Consider the following 16,785-nt stretch of genomic DNA (forward strand, 5'->3'; position numbering starts at 1 on the left):
ATATTATCTAGATTGTAAAAGTCCCTCAAGAAAAATGGAAATAAAGGAGGCCATGAGGGGCAAGGAGGAGGGACAAGAAAAATATAATCAGATACCGCCACTCTGGGAGAATGATCAGATGGCGGCCGTGGACTAGGCATCGTTCTGGCCGAACCACGTAAAAGATTCTGGTGTACACGCTTGGAACGTGGGGGGGAGGGGTTTTCTTCCTTCCTTCTCGATATTTTTGGATTGACTCACCGCGGCCCAAAACAAATCACGGTCGGCCGAAATCAAACATCGACAAGTATAAAGTTCATGAACTAATAATATAATTTACCTAAACTTTCACAAATCAAAAGTGATGGACAAGTGCTTGGATTAAACAAAAATGGGCCAAATCTATATTTTTCTCCTACACTTTCATATTTTTTTGTATGATTATTTAAATTTTTTGTTATTTTAATTATATTCTTAAATTTGTATTTTCAAGTTAATTTAATCTCCGTACTTTGACATTTTTTTGTGTGATAACTTAAATATTTTATTGTTTTAATTACATTTATTTATGGATATGTATTTTAGACTTAATTTAATCTATATATTTTGACATAAAATTATAAGGATTAAATTAACTTGAAAATGCAAGTTTATGGGTGTAATAAAAACAATGAAAATTAAATTAAGTCAAAAATATAATTAAAATAATAAAAAATTGAATAAAAGACAAAATGTGGATTTGGGCAACAAAAATGGCCATGATAGTGGGAGCATTGATCAATCATTCACTATCCATAGTCAATTTGTTGCAAATAGAAAATAAGGTTGAAAAAACCATTAAAAAACAAAGAGAAAATCAAGTTCTAAAAGATGAAATGAAAGGCATGAAGCTTGCTTGACTTGTTTGTTCAGCACATGAACTTTTAAACCACTCTTTTAAATCAAGTAGCCTCATTGACTAACCAAACGGGTATTATGATTTGCGTACAACTTGTCAACCACTCTTGGTATGAGAAAGATTCTCCAAATCCCAAATTAAATTGCTTAATCCAAAGGGCAAATTTGGTAAATGTGATGTGCATAAATCACGGGCTTAAGAAGATAAAAAGGGGAATAGATTCTCAAAAAGACCTTATCAATGAAGTTTATATAAAGTTGCAAATGGGCAAAGCTATTCCCGAATAGCTCAGTGTTTGATTTGATAAAAATTCGTTCGAATTCGTTCGTTAAAATAAATAAATCGAGTTTGAGTCTAATTTTAAAATTCAATTTATAAACGAGTCGAATTTGAGTTCAACAAAACTTAACTTGTTAAAATTTTATAAATATATTATTTAATATAAAGTTATCAAATTTTATATTATTATAATAATATAATTAAATTAAATATGTTTAAAACTATAATATATATTAATTTAATCATTTAACATAATAACGTATGTAAATATAATAAAATAAAATAAAAATTTAAATTTAAATAAAATAACAGATTTCGTCGACCCTGAACTTAACCTCAAGTTCACTGACAAGCACTCAAGCTTGTGTTGAACTCAAGCCAAGAGTCAAAGCTCAATTTGTCAACTGTTTTAATGAGCTAAGTCCGAACTTAGTTCACATGAATTAAGCTCAAATTTGAGCTTAGAAACTAAGTCTAAAGTAAAACTTGAGCTCAACTAAGCTAAATTTCACTTCAATTGATTGCCACTCTAAGTTTATATTGAAGCAATGGGCAATTAATTTACTTATTTTCTTAAACTTGGATGCAAAACCTAATCAAATTAGCACACCTAGGCCACCCTTTATACTGAAAAAAATAAAAGAAAAGGAGAAAATGCATCATATCATTACCCTGTTAAGTTTGGGAAGGCTCAGGTACAAGAGTAACATAACCCACCTGCTCTTTCTGTCATCTTTCTCTGCAACTTCAATTAGACGCTCTAATCCAAAAGGTCAAACAGCCATCTTGCGTTTTTGTTTGCATTGTATTCTTTATTTGTTTCCCCTGATTTTGGCCGTGTTTTGGGTATATTCTAACTCAGTATCTATCTAATATAGTACTGAGTTATTCTAACTCAGTACCAACCCTTTTCTCCCCCTCCCTCTCTCTCTCTCCCTTTTCTCCCCCGCCCCTCTCTCTCTCTCTCTCTCTCTCTCTCTCTATCTATCTGGTTCCTGAAATAGGATTTAATGTTTGCTTGGAGTCCGGATGAGAGAGAGAGATAGTAGATGGGGAAGCAGATGATACATGTTTGACCTAGCCTTTTTCTGATCTGTTTCTTCTCCCTCTGTTTCTGCTGGAAAAGTTTAGGATCATCTCTGAATTTTTTTCTTCTACATTCTCTAACCCACATACAAATAGGTACATACTTGCATAAACTTTGGTTCTGTTTCCAGATTCTGTGGTCTGATGTACAGATGTGTGTGTGTGCGTCTCTCTCTCTCTCTCTCTCTCTACTATAACATGGATAGTAGACCTCAAGTGCAAGTTAATCCCACATTTCTTGTCTTCTATTCTATTCTTACAAATTCTCTCTTTAGCTGGGTTTACTTTTCCCTCATTTTTCTTTTCTACGTTTGAGAGTAGGAAATATTGGTAAAGTTTTGGTTTTGTCTGATCTCCAAGCTTAGCTTTGTTCCATCGAAATTGATTTTTAAGAAAATTTCATTTCTGGGTTCTTGCAGATCTTGTAGAGGCCAAGTAGCTTTGATCAATTCGTATCTTATGCAGCCCCTATTTTATCTGGGCAGGTTAGTTTTCTCTGGTTTCTGTTGAATAAATGCATGTTTTTCTCTTCCATAAACATATATATATATGGCAGATATATTGCTTCCAAAAACGTGATGGTTGAGTGATTTATAGTTTCAAATCTGAATGGCCAAATACATTCAATGATAATGCAATTGTAAGAAAATTGAGGCTTACAAAGCCGGATTATAAGGGGCGTACCCCACATTTGAGGATCCAATGTTTCCATTTGGAGAGGGATACTTAATCCTTGCAAAATGTTCGGCCTATGTTCAAATTTTAGTGGAATTGGTTAGGATAAGGTACAATTGATTGATGGATAGATGGTTGTTTAAAATTTTAGTTCCGGGTTTCTATTTTCAATGCTTGCGAAGAAGATTTCGAAAAGTTTTAATCACATTTGAGATGAAGAAACCCCTAATTTGTGTGGATTCTGAGTAGTTTCAAGGGTTGTTCCCTTCCCCCCCCCCCTCCCCCTCTCTCTCTTTACCTAGGATTCTTTGGGAATTGTTAATAGCTATCTGGCTACAAATTGAAACCTAAATTGCATGACCCACAGATCTAATTTTAGTTAAACGGTTGCTGAAGATTGATGCTTTGAATCTGATTGTATCAACCAAGTTTGATGTGGGCTAGAAGTCGGATTAGGAGCCTAAAAAAGTCTTCTCTAGCAAAAGTTGGTAGTTTAGGGCACTTTAAGGTCCATGTGAAGCTGTCCTTTTCTACTCCTCTTTTCTTTTCTTTTCCTTTGCTTTATATCCTTCGCTGTCTTTTCTCTTTTCTCCCTTCTCTTTTATTCTCCCTTGTCTATCTTTGTGGCAGAAACCTGAGTTGCTTTTCTTTTCTTTTCTTTTTTCTTTTTGGTTTGTGTTTTATGTTCTCTCCCTTTGCAGCCATGAGTAGATTCTGATCTATTGGAAGGTGTTGTAAGGAAGAGAGAATTAACTGGGTGTTGCAACTACACCACCTGTCAGCTACGGCCTTAGCAGGTTAAATGTCGTTTCGCAGCATAGTCCGTGATGTAAGAGATGGTTTTGGGAGCTTATCCAGGAGGGGTTTCGAAGTAAGGCTACATGGTCATCACAGGGGAAAGTCACACGGATCATTCCATGACTTGCACGACCAGCCCCTCATAATTCAAAGCAGCCGTTGGGCCAACCTCCCTCCAGAGCTACTTTTCGATATAGTTAAAAGATTGGAGGAGAGCGAGAGTGCGTGGCCCGCTAGAAAACATGTCGTCGCCTGTGCTTCTGTTTGCCGGTCATGGAGGAATATGTGCAAAGAAATTGTCAGAAGCCCGGAGTTTTGTGGCAAGCTTACTTTCCCAGTGTCCCTGAAGCAGGTATCTTGTTTCTGCCTTCCTTTTTATTCTACTTATTGTAATTCTTGCTCCACTTCAATGTCATTTCGTCGTTAAGTTACTTCAATGCAATGTCGTATGCTTTAACTGTATGTAGAGATCATATTTTGCACCGAATCTGTAAATACAATGCCGAACAATGTTAGTGAGAGTGTTTACTAGATATTTTCCTCGTTCGTGTTTACAGCCCGGCCCCCATGATGGAACCATTCAATGCTTCATTAAAAGGGACAAATCCAAATTGACATACCACCTTTTCCTATGTCTTAGCCCTGGTAAGCATTCTGTTCAAACCATTTGGTAGGTTGCTCAAGAGTAAATTTTCTTTGGAGCTTTATGAGTCCCTAGGGAATGTATCTGGGCGTGTTCTGATTCTAAATTTTGCAGTTTTGCTAGTTGAAAATGGAAAATTCCTCCTTTCTGCGAAGCGAACTCGACGTACTACTTACACAGAATACATTATTTCAATGGATGCCGACGATATTTCAAGATCTAGCAACACATATATTGGAAAGCTGAGGTAAGACAATGGATTTCATTTGTTGTACACTGGTTAGATTCAAGATTTCAATCTGATTTAGGCTTTGATAAATCTCGTCTTGATGCAATAGTTGAAGAATTTTCATTAAGTTGTAGCAATATTAGCTTTCAGTTCGTGTCAGCATACGACAAATCGGTTGCAATCATTGCCGTCATAAGAGCGAATCTTCATAATAGCTGAAATCAGCCAAGAGCAAGCCCTGGTTTAGGGCAACTGAAATTTACATTTTTTTTTGTCGATAAGTATAATTAACATGTTACGGCAACCAGAAGCAAGTGGTTTTTATTACCCATAGAAGAATTCTTCAAAAAAAAAAAAAGAATTCTTTATTTGTTTCTGTCTTTTGTTGAATATTTTTCATCGCTTGATAGGGCAGTAGCCAATTGTGTTCAAAATTGTGCTAGTATTCTTCTATAATTGATGAGTTCAGTGTTTGACAGAATCTTATGTACTTGTTTCAGTTCAAATTTCCTTGGTACAAAATTCATTATATATGATACACAACCGCCCTACACTTGTGGCCATGTACCCGCGCCAGGGAGAACCAGCCGCAGATTCAATTCCAAAAAAGTATCGCCCAAAGTCCCAACAGGCAGCTACGACATAGCCCGGATTAAGTACGAACTGAATGTGCTAGGGACCCGAGGCCCTCGAAGGATGCATTGCATCATGCACTCCATCCCGGCCTCAGCACTAGATGCAGGAGGCACAGTTCCTGGCCAACCAGAGCTTCTTCCCCGCCCCCTTGAGGATTCATTTCGAAGTGTTTCCTTCTCGAAGTCATTAGACCATTCAACAGAATTCAGCAGCTCCCGATTTTCTGAGATATACGGTTCATCTATTGAGGATGAAGATGGCAAGGTGAAACCCTTGATTCTTAAGAACAAGGCTCCTAGGTGGCATGAACAGTTACAGTGTTGGTGCCTGAACTTTCGAGGGCGGGTGACTGTTGCTTCTGTCAAGAACTTTCAGTTGATCGCCGCCACGCAGTCACCATCTTCAGCCCCAACCGGGTCTCAGCCGGCCCAGTCGGATCATGACAAAGTCATTCTACAGTTTGGTAAGGTTGGCAAAGACATGTTTACCATGGATTATAGATACCCCCTATCTGCATTTCAGGCATTTGCAATATGCTTGAGCAGCTTTGACACCAAGCTGGCTTGTGAATAGAGGAAAACTTAGAGAAACATAAAACAGTTCCTTTTCGTTGTTGTTCTTGCTTATTTTCTTCTCCTTTTCACATCGTTTAGGGCAGGAGATTTGTTGTTAGTGTCATTATGATGTTGTACAACTCACTCCAATTATGCTGCCATTTGAGTAAACATGCTCACATCATTGTAGAACCCTACAACTCTTGTCTCTTTCAATGATGTCTGTCTGGGAATTGGACAAGCAAAGCCATGGAAACCTCTGCAAAGACTCATCCTCTTCATTGCCTCTTTTCATGATTTTCCTTGCTAATATGTTTGTGCTCAGTTATGGCAAGAGCAGAGTAGGATGACAATGGGTGTTTTTCGCCTTTCCAGGCCCCCCGAGGAAGTCATTTTTTATATGCAGTTTTTTAAGAGATTGTTCTCACAACTTAGATTTGTCATATTTCAATCACGAATTAACTTTACTATCAATATTCGTTTTGATCTCTTATGTGAGGTTAACAAATAACAAGTTTTTTAGTACAGATTTTGGTATTTTATAATAAATGTTTAATTAGGTATTTTTATGCATGTTCTATTGAGAGGGGTTGGTTTTCAATATTATCTCTAGAGCGAGGACAAAGCAACAGGGCAAGGTGATGTGTCTTTTATCCTAACACAACCAACCAAGCATGTGACATGTCATGTGGGTGTGGAGCAGCTGGCCGGTGGTGGACTTTTGGGGAGGAAATTTGAATCCTCACAACCAATTAGGTTTGAAAAACTGCTACAATGGCCTACCTAAATGATGCCCTGAAAAATAGTCAGCCCAAACATGACACTGAGAGTCAATTTGTTAGAGCCTCCACATGACCAACACTAGGGCTTTCATCTGAAAGACCAAATTACAGGTGACCGAGATCAGGAACTCAAGTTGAAGTCCCCCTGAATTTCAATTATTTTTTATTAAGTTTTGATATCTAATTCTCACTTCGGTGATTTTGGTTAAATATTGTTAGATCCATAAACCAATTACCAAATATGCTTATCCATTCCTGTGAATCTTAAATGGGGGTTGTAGACTGCATCATGCCTAGCTTAACAAGGTGAGGTGACAGTAAATATACAAATTTGTCTTTTTCCTAAGTTAAAAAAAAAAAAAAACTAATTAAGAAACCGCATGTATCTTTAACATCCATACTAACATCGTATCAAGCATGAGTCTCGAAGTGAAAACAACAATATGAATTCTAATCCAAGATAGAATACCTGGAAGCAATTGTTAGCATATGTAACCTGGAGTATTTAATGTTATATTTAATTATATATTAGTTGATATTTACCAGTCTCCCAGCCAGCTGCATAAATTGGGGAACCGGGAAACCTAACCAACTGTAACAAAGTTCACTATTTTTACAACACCCAAGGACGATGCAAATATGGGAAACCTACCACAAGATGCAGATAAAAAGCACATCCATCTGATCTCCAGTTCCAATGACTTTACAAAGAAGTATTAGCCTGCTCTCAGCTTCTCTTTACAAATGAAACCCAGCTGCTGCTGCTGCTTCTAAACTAAAATTAGCCACTAGCAAAATATCTGGACCAACAAACCTTTCTCTTTCTTTCTTTCTACAAGAAGCCTTCAGGCTCATGCTTTCTGATGACAGCACGTGTCTGGACAGAAGCAGAGCAGTGTCTTCCAACTTTATTGTTGAACATAAATTAGTTACACCTACATGGAATTCATTCTTCGAAGAGCTCGGGCTGGTCTTCTCTTCTCCACAACTGGAATCAGGTTCTCCATTAGCTGCATGTGATATACAAAAGTTAGGCTTTGAAACCCGTTCTTATCAAAAGAAAAGATTAATTTACACAAGAAAATTAGTGCGGATGGTGTCACGAGCTCAATCTCTAATCACCAGTGCAGCACTTCAGTTTCCCCAATACCGTTACCACTGAGAGAGACGGAATTAAACTTTACTCCCTCAAAGCCTAGGGGTAGAGTAAGAAAATAACAAAGGGGATAGCAAAGAAAACACTCTAGAGTGCTTTGGAAGGAACTCTTTTACTTGTTATTATACTAGTGTAACTTCACAAATTAGGTCATTCCCTATTTAGAGTCACTCCAAAAAAACATGTCACTAGGACTATGTCAATGAATCAACAGGAAATGGTACAAGTATCTAAGATATTTACACAACCACTACAAAAACCTCAAACTATTTCTGAGTGTTTCTATATTTCTCTACCCCCTAATAATCTCAAGAATTCAAAGATCTAGAATTTTTTAAAATACTCTAGTAACTTCAGGACTGACCTATCAGAAGCCTCTAGCACTAACATTTGCCATATCTCCAGAGACTGTTGAGATTTTTTCTGTAGTCAACAACTAATCTCTTAAGAAGCCAAGATGGTTGCCAGTTTATATAGTTCGTAACATCCTCCCTTGCCTACTTTCTACTGACATCCTAGTTGTAAGTTTGTAACTTTCTTGAAGTTTTCAATGATCTTTTACTGTCACAAAGAAAATTCAAGACTCCCAATTTGCCTCCTTCATCAGTAAAGAGGATTGCCAAAGTGGCATGAGCAGTTGGATTTTGCCTGTGCGCATATACCTAGAAAAGGCAGCAAAGAGGGTGAAAAAGTCGGTTGGCAAGAATGAGTTTATCGTGAAAAAGCTCTTAACCCAGAAACTTCAAGTTATTACAAAAGGTGCATAGAGGATTGATTAGGGTTAGGGGATATGAGGGTCTGTTTCAAATCTTGCTGAAGATAGAAAAGGCCTCCTATCACCTGAAAAAACTGTCCTGTGAGGATGTGTCAAGTATTCCATGTAAGCAATTTGAAGATGTACCATTCAGATGGGGGAGACCTAAGTTGAGGCAAGTCACAACAAGAATAAGTAGTTCAAATCCCTTCCATTGACAAAGAAGTGTATGGAATCCTTGTTGATTGTGGATACAAATAATTGAGAACTGGAAGCTTGAATGTCATAGTAAGGGTTAACTTAGACTTTCTCGAGTAAGAGAACTGGAAGCTTGAATGTCATAGTGCTTGGAGATCATGACAACATGCATTTGAACATCAAGCATTAGTAGGATTTTCCATTCTATTTCCTTCCCTAAAATATAACTCCAAAATTACTATGTAATTACTGCCCAGGTGAAACTCCATTAGCTTCCTATTAACTTTAAGAAACAACGGGTCTGAAAACCTAGTCGATTGCAAAATCTTTTCATCAACAAAGTTTTCCCACATATATAAGATCCATAAAAATTGCCTAACTAACCCACACCATCAGTTTCATTTACAAAGATTAGTTATCTGCATATTTTCTATTAGAGCTAATATGGCACCGTTTCTTTCTACTTGTCAACTATCAAGAAATTTATAACATTAAGATAAAATAGAAAGTGTTAAAATATAGAATGCTAGAATTTACCTGCTTATACCTCTCCTGGGATTGTTGAGCCTGCAAATTAAAGTTTCCTTCTTTAGATATTCTTAAGAGTTAAAACAACAAAAACAAATACCAAGAAATCAACTAGGAATTGTCGGTCTGCTGTTTGGTCTTTCATTGATATTTCCAATAAGGTTTAGCAATTTTCAACCCAATCTTCAATATCATCACAATTGATGAATCTTTATACCCATTGCATGCAGTTTGCTGGAGACATTGAGGATCAACAACATAAATTTAAACAGTTCAAGAGTTCAGATGAGGAATTTTTTTTTTAGTAAGTACTTCTTATGCTGGAAAATGGTAACACAAAAAAGGGAACCAATTTGCTAATCAGATTCAGGCAGGGACTCCATTACCAAAATGACTCCATCTTGTCATTAGTTAAAAAAAAAATCCAACAGAGATGGTTTCAACTTTTGATAACTGATAAATAGACATAAACATAGCATGCAGTTAGTAGGAGGAATTAATGCAAACAAGAAAAGAAAACTCAATAACATTCAGGAATTCTTACCAAAAATGGTTTCAGCTTTTCATAATAAGTGGCCACTTATCTCAATAATACATAGGTACCAGGAGGAAGCAAGGATCATGTGTAAACAGTTCAAAACTTCCTTACCAGGAGAAAATGCAAAGCAAGACAAGATAGGACAACCTAAACACAAAAAGTTGCATCCATTATAGTAAATGCAACTGCCAACTGGAGAGCTACTCGGATGCACTACATTACAAAACCAATCTTTATAAAGTCACTGAAAAAATTAACAACGAAGATGTATGGGCCAAAGCATATGTATGGACATAAAGCATGAAACAGAATCTGAGATATGACTGGCATTTTGAATTACAACTTTTCCTATCAATATTACCACAATTGGAAAACTGAATAAAACAAATAGACAAATGTTCATCAGACAAAAGAACTGAAACCGATCACGGTTTGCGCATTCCTCGTAGTCAAACTAGAAATCTTTACATCAAAGGTACAGGTTTACCCTAATGAGGTTTTCTTCAAGTAGACCACCAAATTCATGCATGATAAAACTGAATTTTATGAAAATGGATACCTCTTCTCTTAAAAGCCTTGCATTCTCTTCCTCTAACTGTGTCACCAGGGATTCCAGCTCAACGGTGTAAGCCTAAAATCAAAAAGTTAAGCAAAGTGCACGACGTTAGAACCTCATTAAAACAAAATTGCATACAGTAGAAGCAGATGTGGGAGAAAAATAACCTGCTTTCGCTCCCTGGACCTGGCCGCGGACTCTCTATTTTTAATCATGCGCCTCTGTTTCTGCTGTGTAGCCTTGTCCATCGGGGGCTCCTCCACCGCCCTCCTCTTCCCCCTTCCTCCGCCGCCGCTACTGCCGCCGGCACCAACAGCAACAACTCTCCCATCAATTCCGTTCCCAAACCCCACCGAATCGACACCATAAGCTCCAGGGCCGTTCACATGCGGCGGTGGAGCCTGAAACTGAGCAGCATTCATCACCGGATCGGAAACATACCCTGGCGGAGGCTGCGGTACCACCGGAATCCTAACATCCTCCTCCGTGACCGCCCCAGCCTTAGTGAGAAAGTCCTCGAGAGTCATCTCCGGCTCCCGGGTCCCTCCTCCCCCGCCGCCCCCCGCCACGATCTCCTTCCAGACCTCGTCCACCGTCTTGTTCCCCGCAGTCTTCGGCGCCGGCTCTCCGGCGCCGGCGCTGTCGGCGGCCGCAAATGCGTCGGAATCAGCGTAGATGTTCTTGAGGATTTCGTCCATGTTCATGGAGCCAAAGCTCTTGCTGTGATCGGCCAGTGTGAGCGAATGTATAGAGGACTGGCGTGGTAGATCCGGATTCGCCGGTGACCTAGACGCCATCAACTTCGACGACGCCATCCCCCGAACTTCTAGGGTTTCTCTCGAGATTTTTTGCTTTTTTCTCGAATTCTCTCCCTCGATCTCTCTCTCTCTCTCGCCTTTGAGTGAGTTCTAGGGTTTGGAATCAGGATCGCAACAAATCTTTCAGCCCCTCCTGCTCTGAAGCGTGGGTCTCGCGAACAGTTTGAATGTGTTTTCATAGTCGCACACGGACAAAGAGATATGGAGTGGAAAGCAATTGAGACCGTGAATTGTCTATTTTACCCCCCCCCCCCCCCCCCCCCTCAAAACGATAAAAATGATTTCGCTCTGTCGTCGCCTTACGCTCAATTATATATATATATATATAGGTGCTTTGTGATACTCACATAAAAAAAATTAAATAAAAAATTAATTTAATTTAGTCATGTAAAAAATTTAGTAAGAGTTTAAATTAAAATAAAAATAAATTCGTAAAATAAAAACAACAAATGCACTAAAATATATAATTAACTTTAAATAATATAATTAAGACATGATATATTATTATTATTTTTAATTATTAAATAAATTCCAAATAAAAAAATAATTGTAAAAAGAGAAGCACTAATTTCAAATATATGTGTGTGACGAAAAATAATAATTGAGGAAGAGTGATAAGAGTATAAATAAAATAATAAAAAAATTAAATTGTCATAAAAAAAATTTAAGTATAAAAATTAAATTAATTTAAAATTTTAAATATAAATATATAATAAAAAATTTAAATAATCATACAAAAATAAAATAAAAATAAAGAGAAAAATACGAATTTCGCCATTAACAGACAGAATTAAAAGAAGGCTCTCTTCAACGTGAGGGGTATAATCGTCACTTGGCTGAGTTGCTCAATGCGAGAAGCAATCAGATCCGAATGGTTCTGGGCGCCCCTAGTTGTGTGGTCCCGCGGCATTCAACTCAATTCAGTTCGTCAAAAGAAGGCGATCGCCTTCGTTCGGTAGAAGTTCACAAATTCAATTTCAGTTATTAATTTAGAATAAATTAATAATTTAAAAATAAGATTATAAAAATAATAAATTATATTATGACTATGATGCACTGAAACATGTGGGGGTAAAATATTTTTATTTTTAAAATATTAAAAAAATTATGAACTTTTTTTACAATTAATGAATTTCTGTCCATGAAAATGTTAAAAGAAGAGAAAATTCTTTCTGTCTGTTTTTAACTTAAAATTTTTAATTTTATTTAAATATATTATAAAATTTATATTTATTTTAGATTGAATAACTATTTTTTATAATTTTTATATTAAAATTTATATTTATAAAAAAATCTTTATATATTTTTTTCACTTTTTTTGTTTTCATTTCTTATTTATTTATCGTTTTTATTTTTGTGTAATCTAGATTCTAAGTTGAATTGATGAACCGGACGGACCGCCGGCACGCGGTGTGAATGAACTGCGACTAGACGCTGAAGCAAAGTGGGCTGCCAGCTGGCCGCCCATGACAATTAACAAAGCCGATAAAACAAAGTGCTGTGCGGCAGTTAGGCGGGGCCACGGCCAGCCACAGGCTGCCAAGTGGCATGTAAACGCGCGGAAAATCACGCGCATCTATGCATTTTATTTTTTAATATTTTATGAATTAATTAAATTATTTTAAAATTTAAAATAAGATATAATAAATTTATGTTATCGAAAAATAAAATATATTAATACAAGTTAACTATTGTCGTCAAATATAAAATTTCAATTTAACGGCGTTTGCATGACTTAAATGCAAAGCAAACACAAACGGGAATGGAAGTCACGCGCCGTTAAAGAGAAGCACTTCACCATCACCTAAACGTGGCAAAAGAGAAAAGTCACGTTGCCGCCCTTAAAAGGACTATGTTGACTCACTTTTTTTTAAAGTAATATTAATTATTATTAAACTTTAATAAATATGCTCTATTTTGAGATAATGTGTACTTTTTTTAATTTTAAAATAAATTTATTAATTGATAAAACACTAATATTATTGCTCAAACACAACAACTAATTTTTTTGACTAAAAATATTATTATCAGGTTATTTTTAGTTTACCAAAAAAAAATGATAAGACAATGTGAGAAAGTTATTGTGCAAACACTCAAATATTTAAGTTAAATATTAAATATTAAAATATTATATTAAAATCAGTATCATATACATATCTTTTTTTTTGTTTGAAATTAGGGTTATTCTTGTTATGGGTTTTTCCCACTCTATTCTTTATGGGTTGCACTCAATTCAATAACCCCGCCCAATCGCATAAGGTTTAATAGACCTCGAGTTGAATTCGTCGAAGCGAGTTCACACATTGCTAGAGCTCAAGTTCAAATCGCAGGACCAAGCGAGCTCCTAGAAATGCCTTTAGTTCGTCGGCCTATTCGAGTGAGTTCCCAACTATATTTCAAGTAAGCTCCCAACGACTCCTACAGTTCATCGACCTAGCCGATTAACTTGCATAACGAGAATGTCATATGTCAAATAATATTAGTAGGCTAGGGGTCGTCCCAGCGGGGCTATTCAGGTCCAATTTGGCCCTACCCCTTCAGCCCATTTGATTAGCCCACATCAATCTCATCCTAGCCCCTTGCAACAACATCATTACAATCGCGTCTAGATTTTTGCACGTTCACCTTAGATCCTATCCTCATTAATAACGGATCACATCCACATTAATGAGGGTCCCATTGGTCCATTGTTGCTGCATGGGCATTTTCGCCAGTGCTGGATGTTCTGTTTCACCACCTGCAGACGTACAGCACGTGCTGGATGACATCTCTCATCTCATATATAAACCAGTTATTCCTAAAGCCCTAGTATGTTTTCCTTGCCAACTTACTAATACTCTGCATTTTTACTTACTCGTGCACTGACTTGAGTATCGGAATACCTTGTAAGGATCGGTTGACGGGTCAACAAATCGAACCAGATAGCCCATTATCTCCTTCTCGGATTCATTACATTAGTACGGGCCAACAAATTACGGTCGACCAATTCCGAACATCAACAATTCTTAAATCCCCTATAATTATTATTTTTTCTATAAAATGTTTATCATAATATTTCAAAATCCACTAAAATTATAATTATTATGAATAACATTTATCCTATCATTTCGGAATCCATTAGAATTAAGATATTTATGGATAATATTTATTTTTTTCATATAACTCTTGAATAAATTTTTTGATATCAGAGTTATTTTGTTTATATTTTGTTCGAGACCCCTTAGGGAAAAATCACCTTTTAGCCCAAAAATTTTTATTTTTAGTAAATAAAAAATAAATATACTACATTTAACAATAAAATATAATTTTAGTACCTAACTATTATCTATAAAGTAATAAGCAGCTTTACCCTCCCTAGTATACACTACATTTAACAATAAAATATAATTTTAGTACCTAACTATTATCTTTAAAACAATAAGCAGCATTCCCTCTTTAATAATGTCGTCCTGATCCCGGCCGGCGGCCCAAACAGCCCATTGATCAATGCACGTTAACAGCTCGCTTCTTTCCAGACCCTTTTCTGCTTTTTAAAGAGATTCTTGCTGTCCCACGCGGAATGTACATTTCTCACCCCGGCCGGCCTAGCAAACTTTTCCCTGTACGTAGCTATGTGGAAAGAGGCGGCGGCGGGAAGCCGATCTCAACCGTTGACGGGGTGTCTATGTCAAAGGTACAACTCCCGTGCGTGGGGTATGGACGGTCGATATTGGTCCGGCCGACAACTAAATCAATTAAACCTAATTAAATTAAAACAACTCCTCGGCAGGCAACTTTAAAGGTTTCTTCGGTATTTTCTTAGTTAAATTTGTTTATTTTGCTTAGTTTAAATTTAATTTTAATTATACTTAACTATCACTTAATTATGGTTTAATGTTGGAGTTATTAATGGAGGGAATTTGAGTACAATTTTTTTTTAATTTTCTTGATGAATTTTGTAAAAAATTAACTTTTTGATAAAAAGTTGATTTGTTGGTTTAAATTTAACAATTTTAAGTAATTGTTATAATTATGTTAAAGAAAAAGAATTTCAATTAACTCTTATTACATATTTATTGTACTTTAATTATAGGACAATAATTAAGGTGTAATAAATATATATTATTTGATGTGTATTTATTGTATCTTATTTTTAATTCAAAAAATTCATATTTATTAATAATAAATTTATCATGTCTTATCAGTGAAAAAATTATTCTAAAATTAAAAATAATGTGTAATAAAATGTGTATTGTCTAAAAATATTGTGCATTTTAAATATCATTTTTTTAAGTAATATAAGAAACTTGAGAGATTTTTAATCACAAATAAACTTTAGGTAAGATATCTTATTATCTCTAAAACTCATAGTCCGTCTTGACTCAGCTTATATGTATGGGCAAGTTTGTCACGAATCAAGTCTTGAAACTTGCCCCCTTATAATAGGCACACGCGATTGTATGGTATCTGATGAAAACAAAATCGAATCTACAATTTTATGGTATCCCAAACTCGCAAGAGTGCGTACATGCAAATCATTTGTACTTGTAAGAGTTTTATTTTAGACATAACATTGTCCTTTATTCGTAAGAGAAATATTAATGGAGATATAAATGCACTTTCTTTTTAAATAAAATGTATTTATTACACCTTATTTTAGTTTTTAAATATTTATATTTACTGATGATAAATATATTTTTTCAACTAATAATAGTTTTTTATATTGAAATAAGATATAATAAATATATATTGAACCTATGAACTTGTATCAATAAAGCATGAGTAACGATATTATTGTGTCATCTCCAAGAGATACAATTTAAATGATTTGCCACATACATTGGAGAACTTGAGATACCTCGAGATTGTAAATTTGATTTTATCTATATACAAGACTGTGCAATCGCTTGTCTATCATAGGGATTAGGTCTCGGGTTTTAACTCGTGATAAAATTATTTGTACATCTAAATTGTTAAGACACATTGCACTTACCAACACTATTACTTAAAAAAGAGTTTTTATTTCATTTTTTATTTTATACTTACATATACAAAGTTCTGGTCACACTAATTTTTTTATTTAAAATTTTATTTTAAAAGTAAGTTTTTATTCTATTTAATCCCTTAAACCCACACTAAAATTATAAGTCTGGGCCTACGTTTATGCCACTTGGGCTCATAAAATTAGTGGGCTTATGGCTGCAACACACTCGGCCCTTCTCTGATGGGCTTTACAAACTAATGCATTGGGCTAATAAGGCCATATTTATGATAGGGCATCTTTGGACTTTGAAATATTAAGTTTTAAGAGAGATATATATCAATTGTCATTCCTTTTTCTTTTATTTGAATTTATATAAAAATATTTTGTTAAAAAGTATATTCAAGGCACTTGTCACACTTAAAAAAGTATCACGACATGATATGCGTTTCTTTTATCGGCGAATATCATATGTCATATTTTTTGTCGTCACATTAAAAAAATTATTCATATATTGAATATGTCTTTACCCGAATCAATAATTTCAAACAAACATTAATAGGATATCACCCAAAAATCGTTGAAGACAATCTTGTCAATAATTTTGCTTATTCGTTAAAAGTCTAGCTATATAAATGGTATAATTCTTAAAAAGTAAATAAAGATATAATCTGAAATTTATTTATTATTTTTGTACTTACTATTTTTATTCCAAGTA

General features: G+C 35.4%; 2 protein-coding genes across 3 annotated transcripts; one reads left to right on the top strand and one right to left on the bottom strand.

Moving 5' to 3' along the window:
• Window positions 1-2,055: 2,055 nt before the first annotated feature.
• On the top strand, window positions 2,056-5,969 carry LOC127801882 (tubby-like F-box protein 8). 2 transcript variants are annotated; one of them, XM_052337378.1, is made up of 6 exons: window positions 2,056-2,388; window positions 2,662-2,727; window positions 3,619-4,067; window positions 4,273-4,360; window positions 4,473-4,605; window positions 5,088-5,969. In XM_052337378.1, the coding sequence occupies exons 3-6, from the start codon at window positions 3,720-3,722 to the stop codon at window positions 5,794-5,796; spliced, it is 1,278 nt and encodes a 425-aa protein (XP_052193338.1). In that variant the 5' UTR covers window positions 2,056-2,388; window positions 2,662-2,727; window positions 3,619-3,719; the 3' UTR covers window positions 5,797-5,969. The 2 variants fall into 2 exon arrangements, with proteins under 2 accessions (XP_052193338.1, XP_052193337.1); XM_052337377.1 differs by having other exon boundaries at window positions 2,056-2,338.
• A 1,069-nt stretch (window positions 5,970-7,038) lies between these two features.
• LOC127801883 (ABSCISIC ACID-INSENSITIVE 5-like protein 7) lies at window positions 7,039-11,283 on the bottom strand. The gene is made up of 4 exons (XM_052337379.1): window positions 10,457-11,283; window positions 10,293-10,364; window positions 9,205-9,234; window positions 7,039-7,569 (listed from the first exon to the last, which is right to left on the bottom strand). The coding sequence occupies exons 1-4, from the start codon at window positions 11,102-11,104 to the stop codon at window positions 7,495-7,497; spliced, it is 825 nt and encodes a 274-aa protein (XP_052193339.1). The 5' UTR covers window positions 11,105-11,283; the 3' UTR covers window positions 7,039-7,494.
• Window positions 11,284-16,785: the final 5,502 nt, after the last annotated feature.

The sequence above is a fragment of the Diospyros lotus genome, chromosome 5, assembly GCF_014633365.1.
Source record: "Diospyros lotus cultivar Yz01 chromosome 5, ASM1463336v1, whole genome shotgun sequence".
NCBI classification, from domain to species: Eukaryota; Viridiplantae; Streptophyta; class Magnoliopsida; order Ericales; family Ebenaceae; genus Diospyros; species Diospyros lotus.

Coding starts and splice junctions, on each gene's coding strand:
- LOC127801883 (XM_052337379.1), bottom strand. CDS start 11,104: ATGGCGTCGTCGAAGTTGATGGCGTCTAGGTCACCGGCGAATCCGGAT. Junction 10,365..10,456: donor GGTCCAGGGAGCGAAAGCAG/GTTATTTTTCTC, acceptor TTTTGATTTTAG/GCTTACACCGTTGAGCTGGA. Junction 7,570..9,204: donor CCCAGGAGAGGTATAAGCAG/GTAAATTCTAGC, acceptor TATCACATGCAG/CTAATGGAGAACCTGATTCC.
- LOC127801882 (XM_052337378.1), top strand. CDS start 3,720: ATGTCGTTTCGCAGCATAGTCCGTGATGTAAGAGATGGTTTTGGGAGC. Junction 4,068..4,272: donor TCCCAGTGTCCCTGAAGCAG/GTATCTTGTTTC, acceptor TCGTGTTTACAG/CCCGGCCCCCATGATGGAAC. Junction 4,361..4,472: donor TTTCCTATGTCTTAGCCCTG/GTAAGCATTCTG, acceptor TAAATTTTGCAG/TTTTGCTAGTTGAAAATGGA.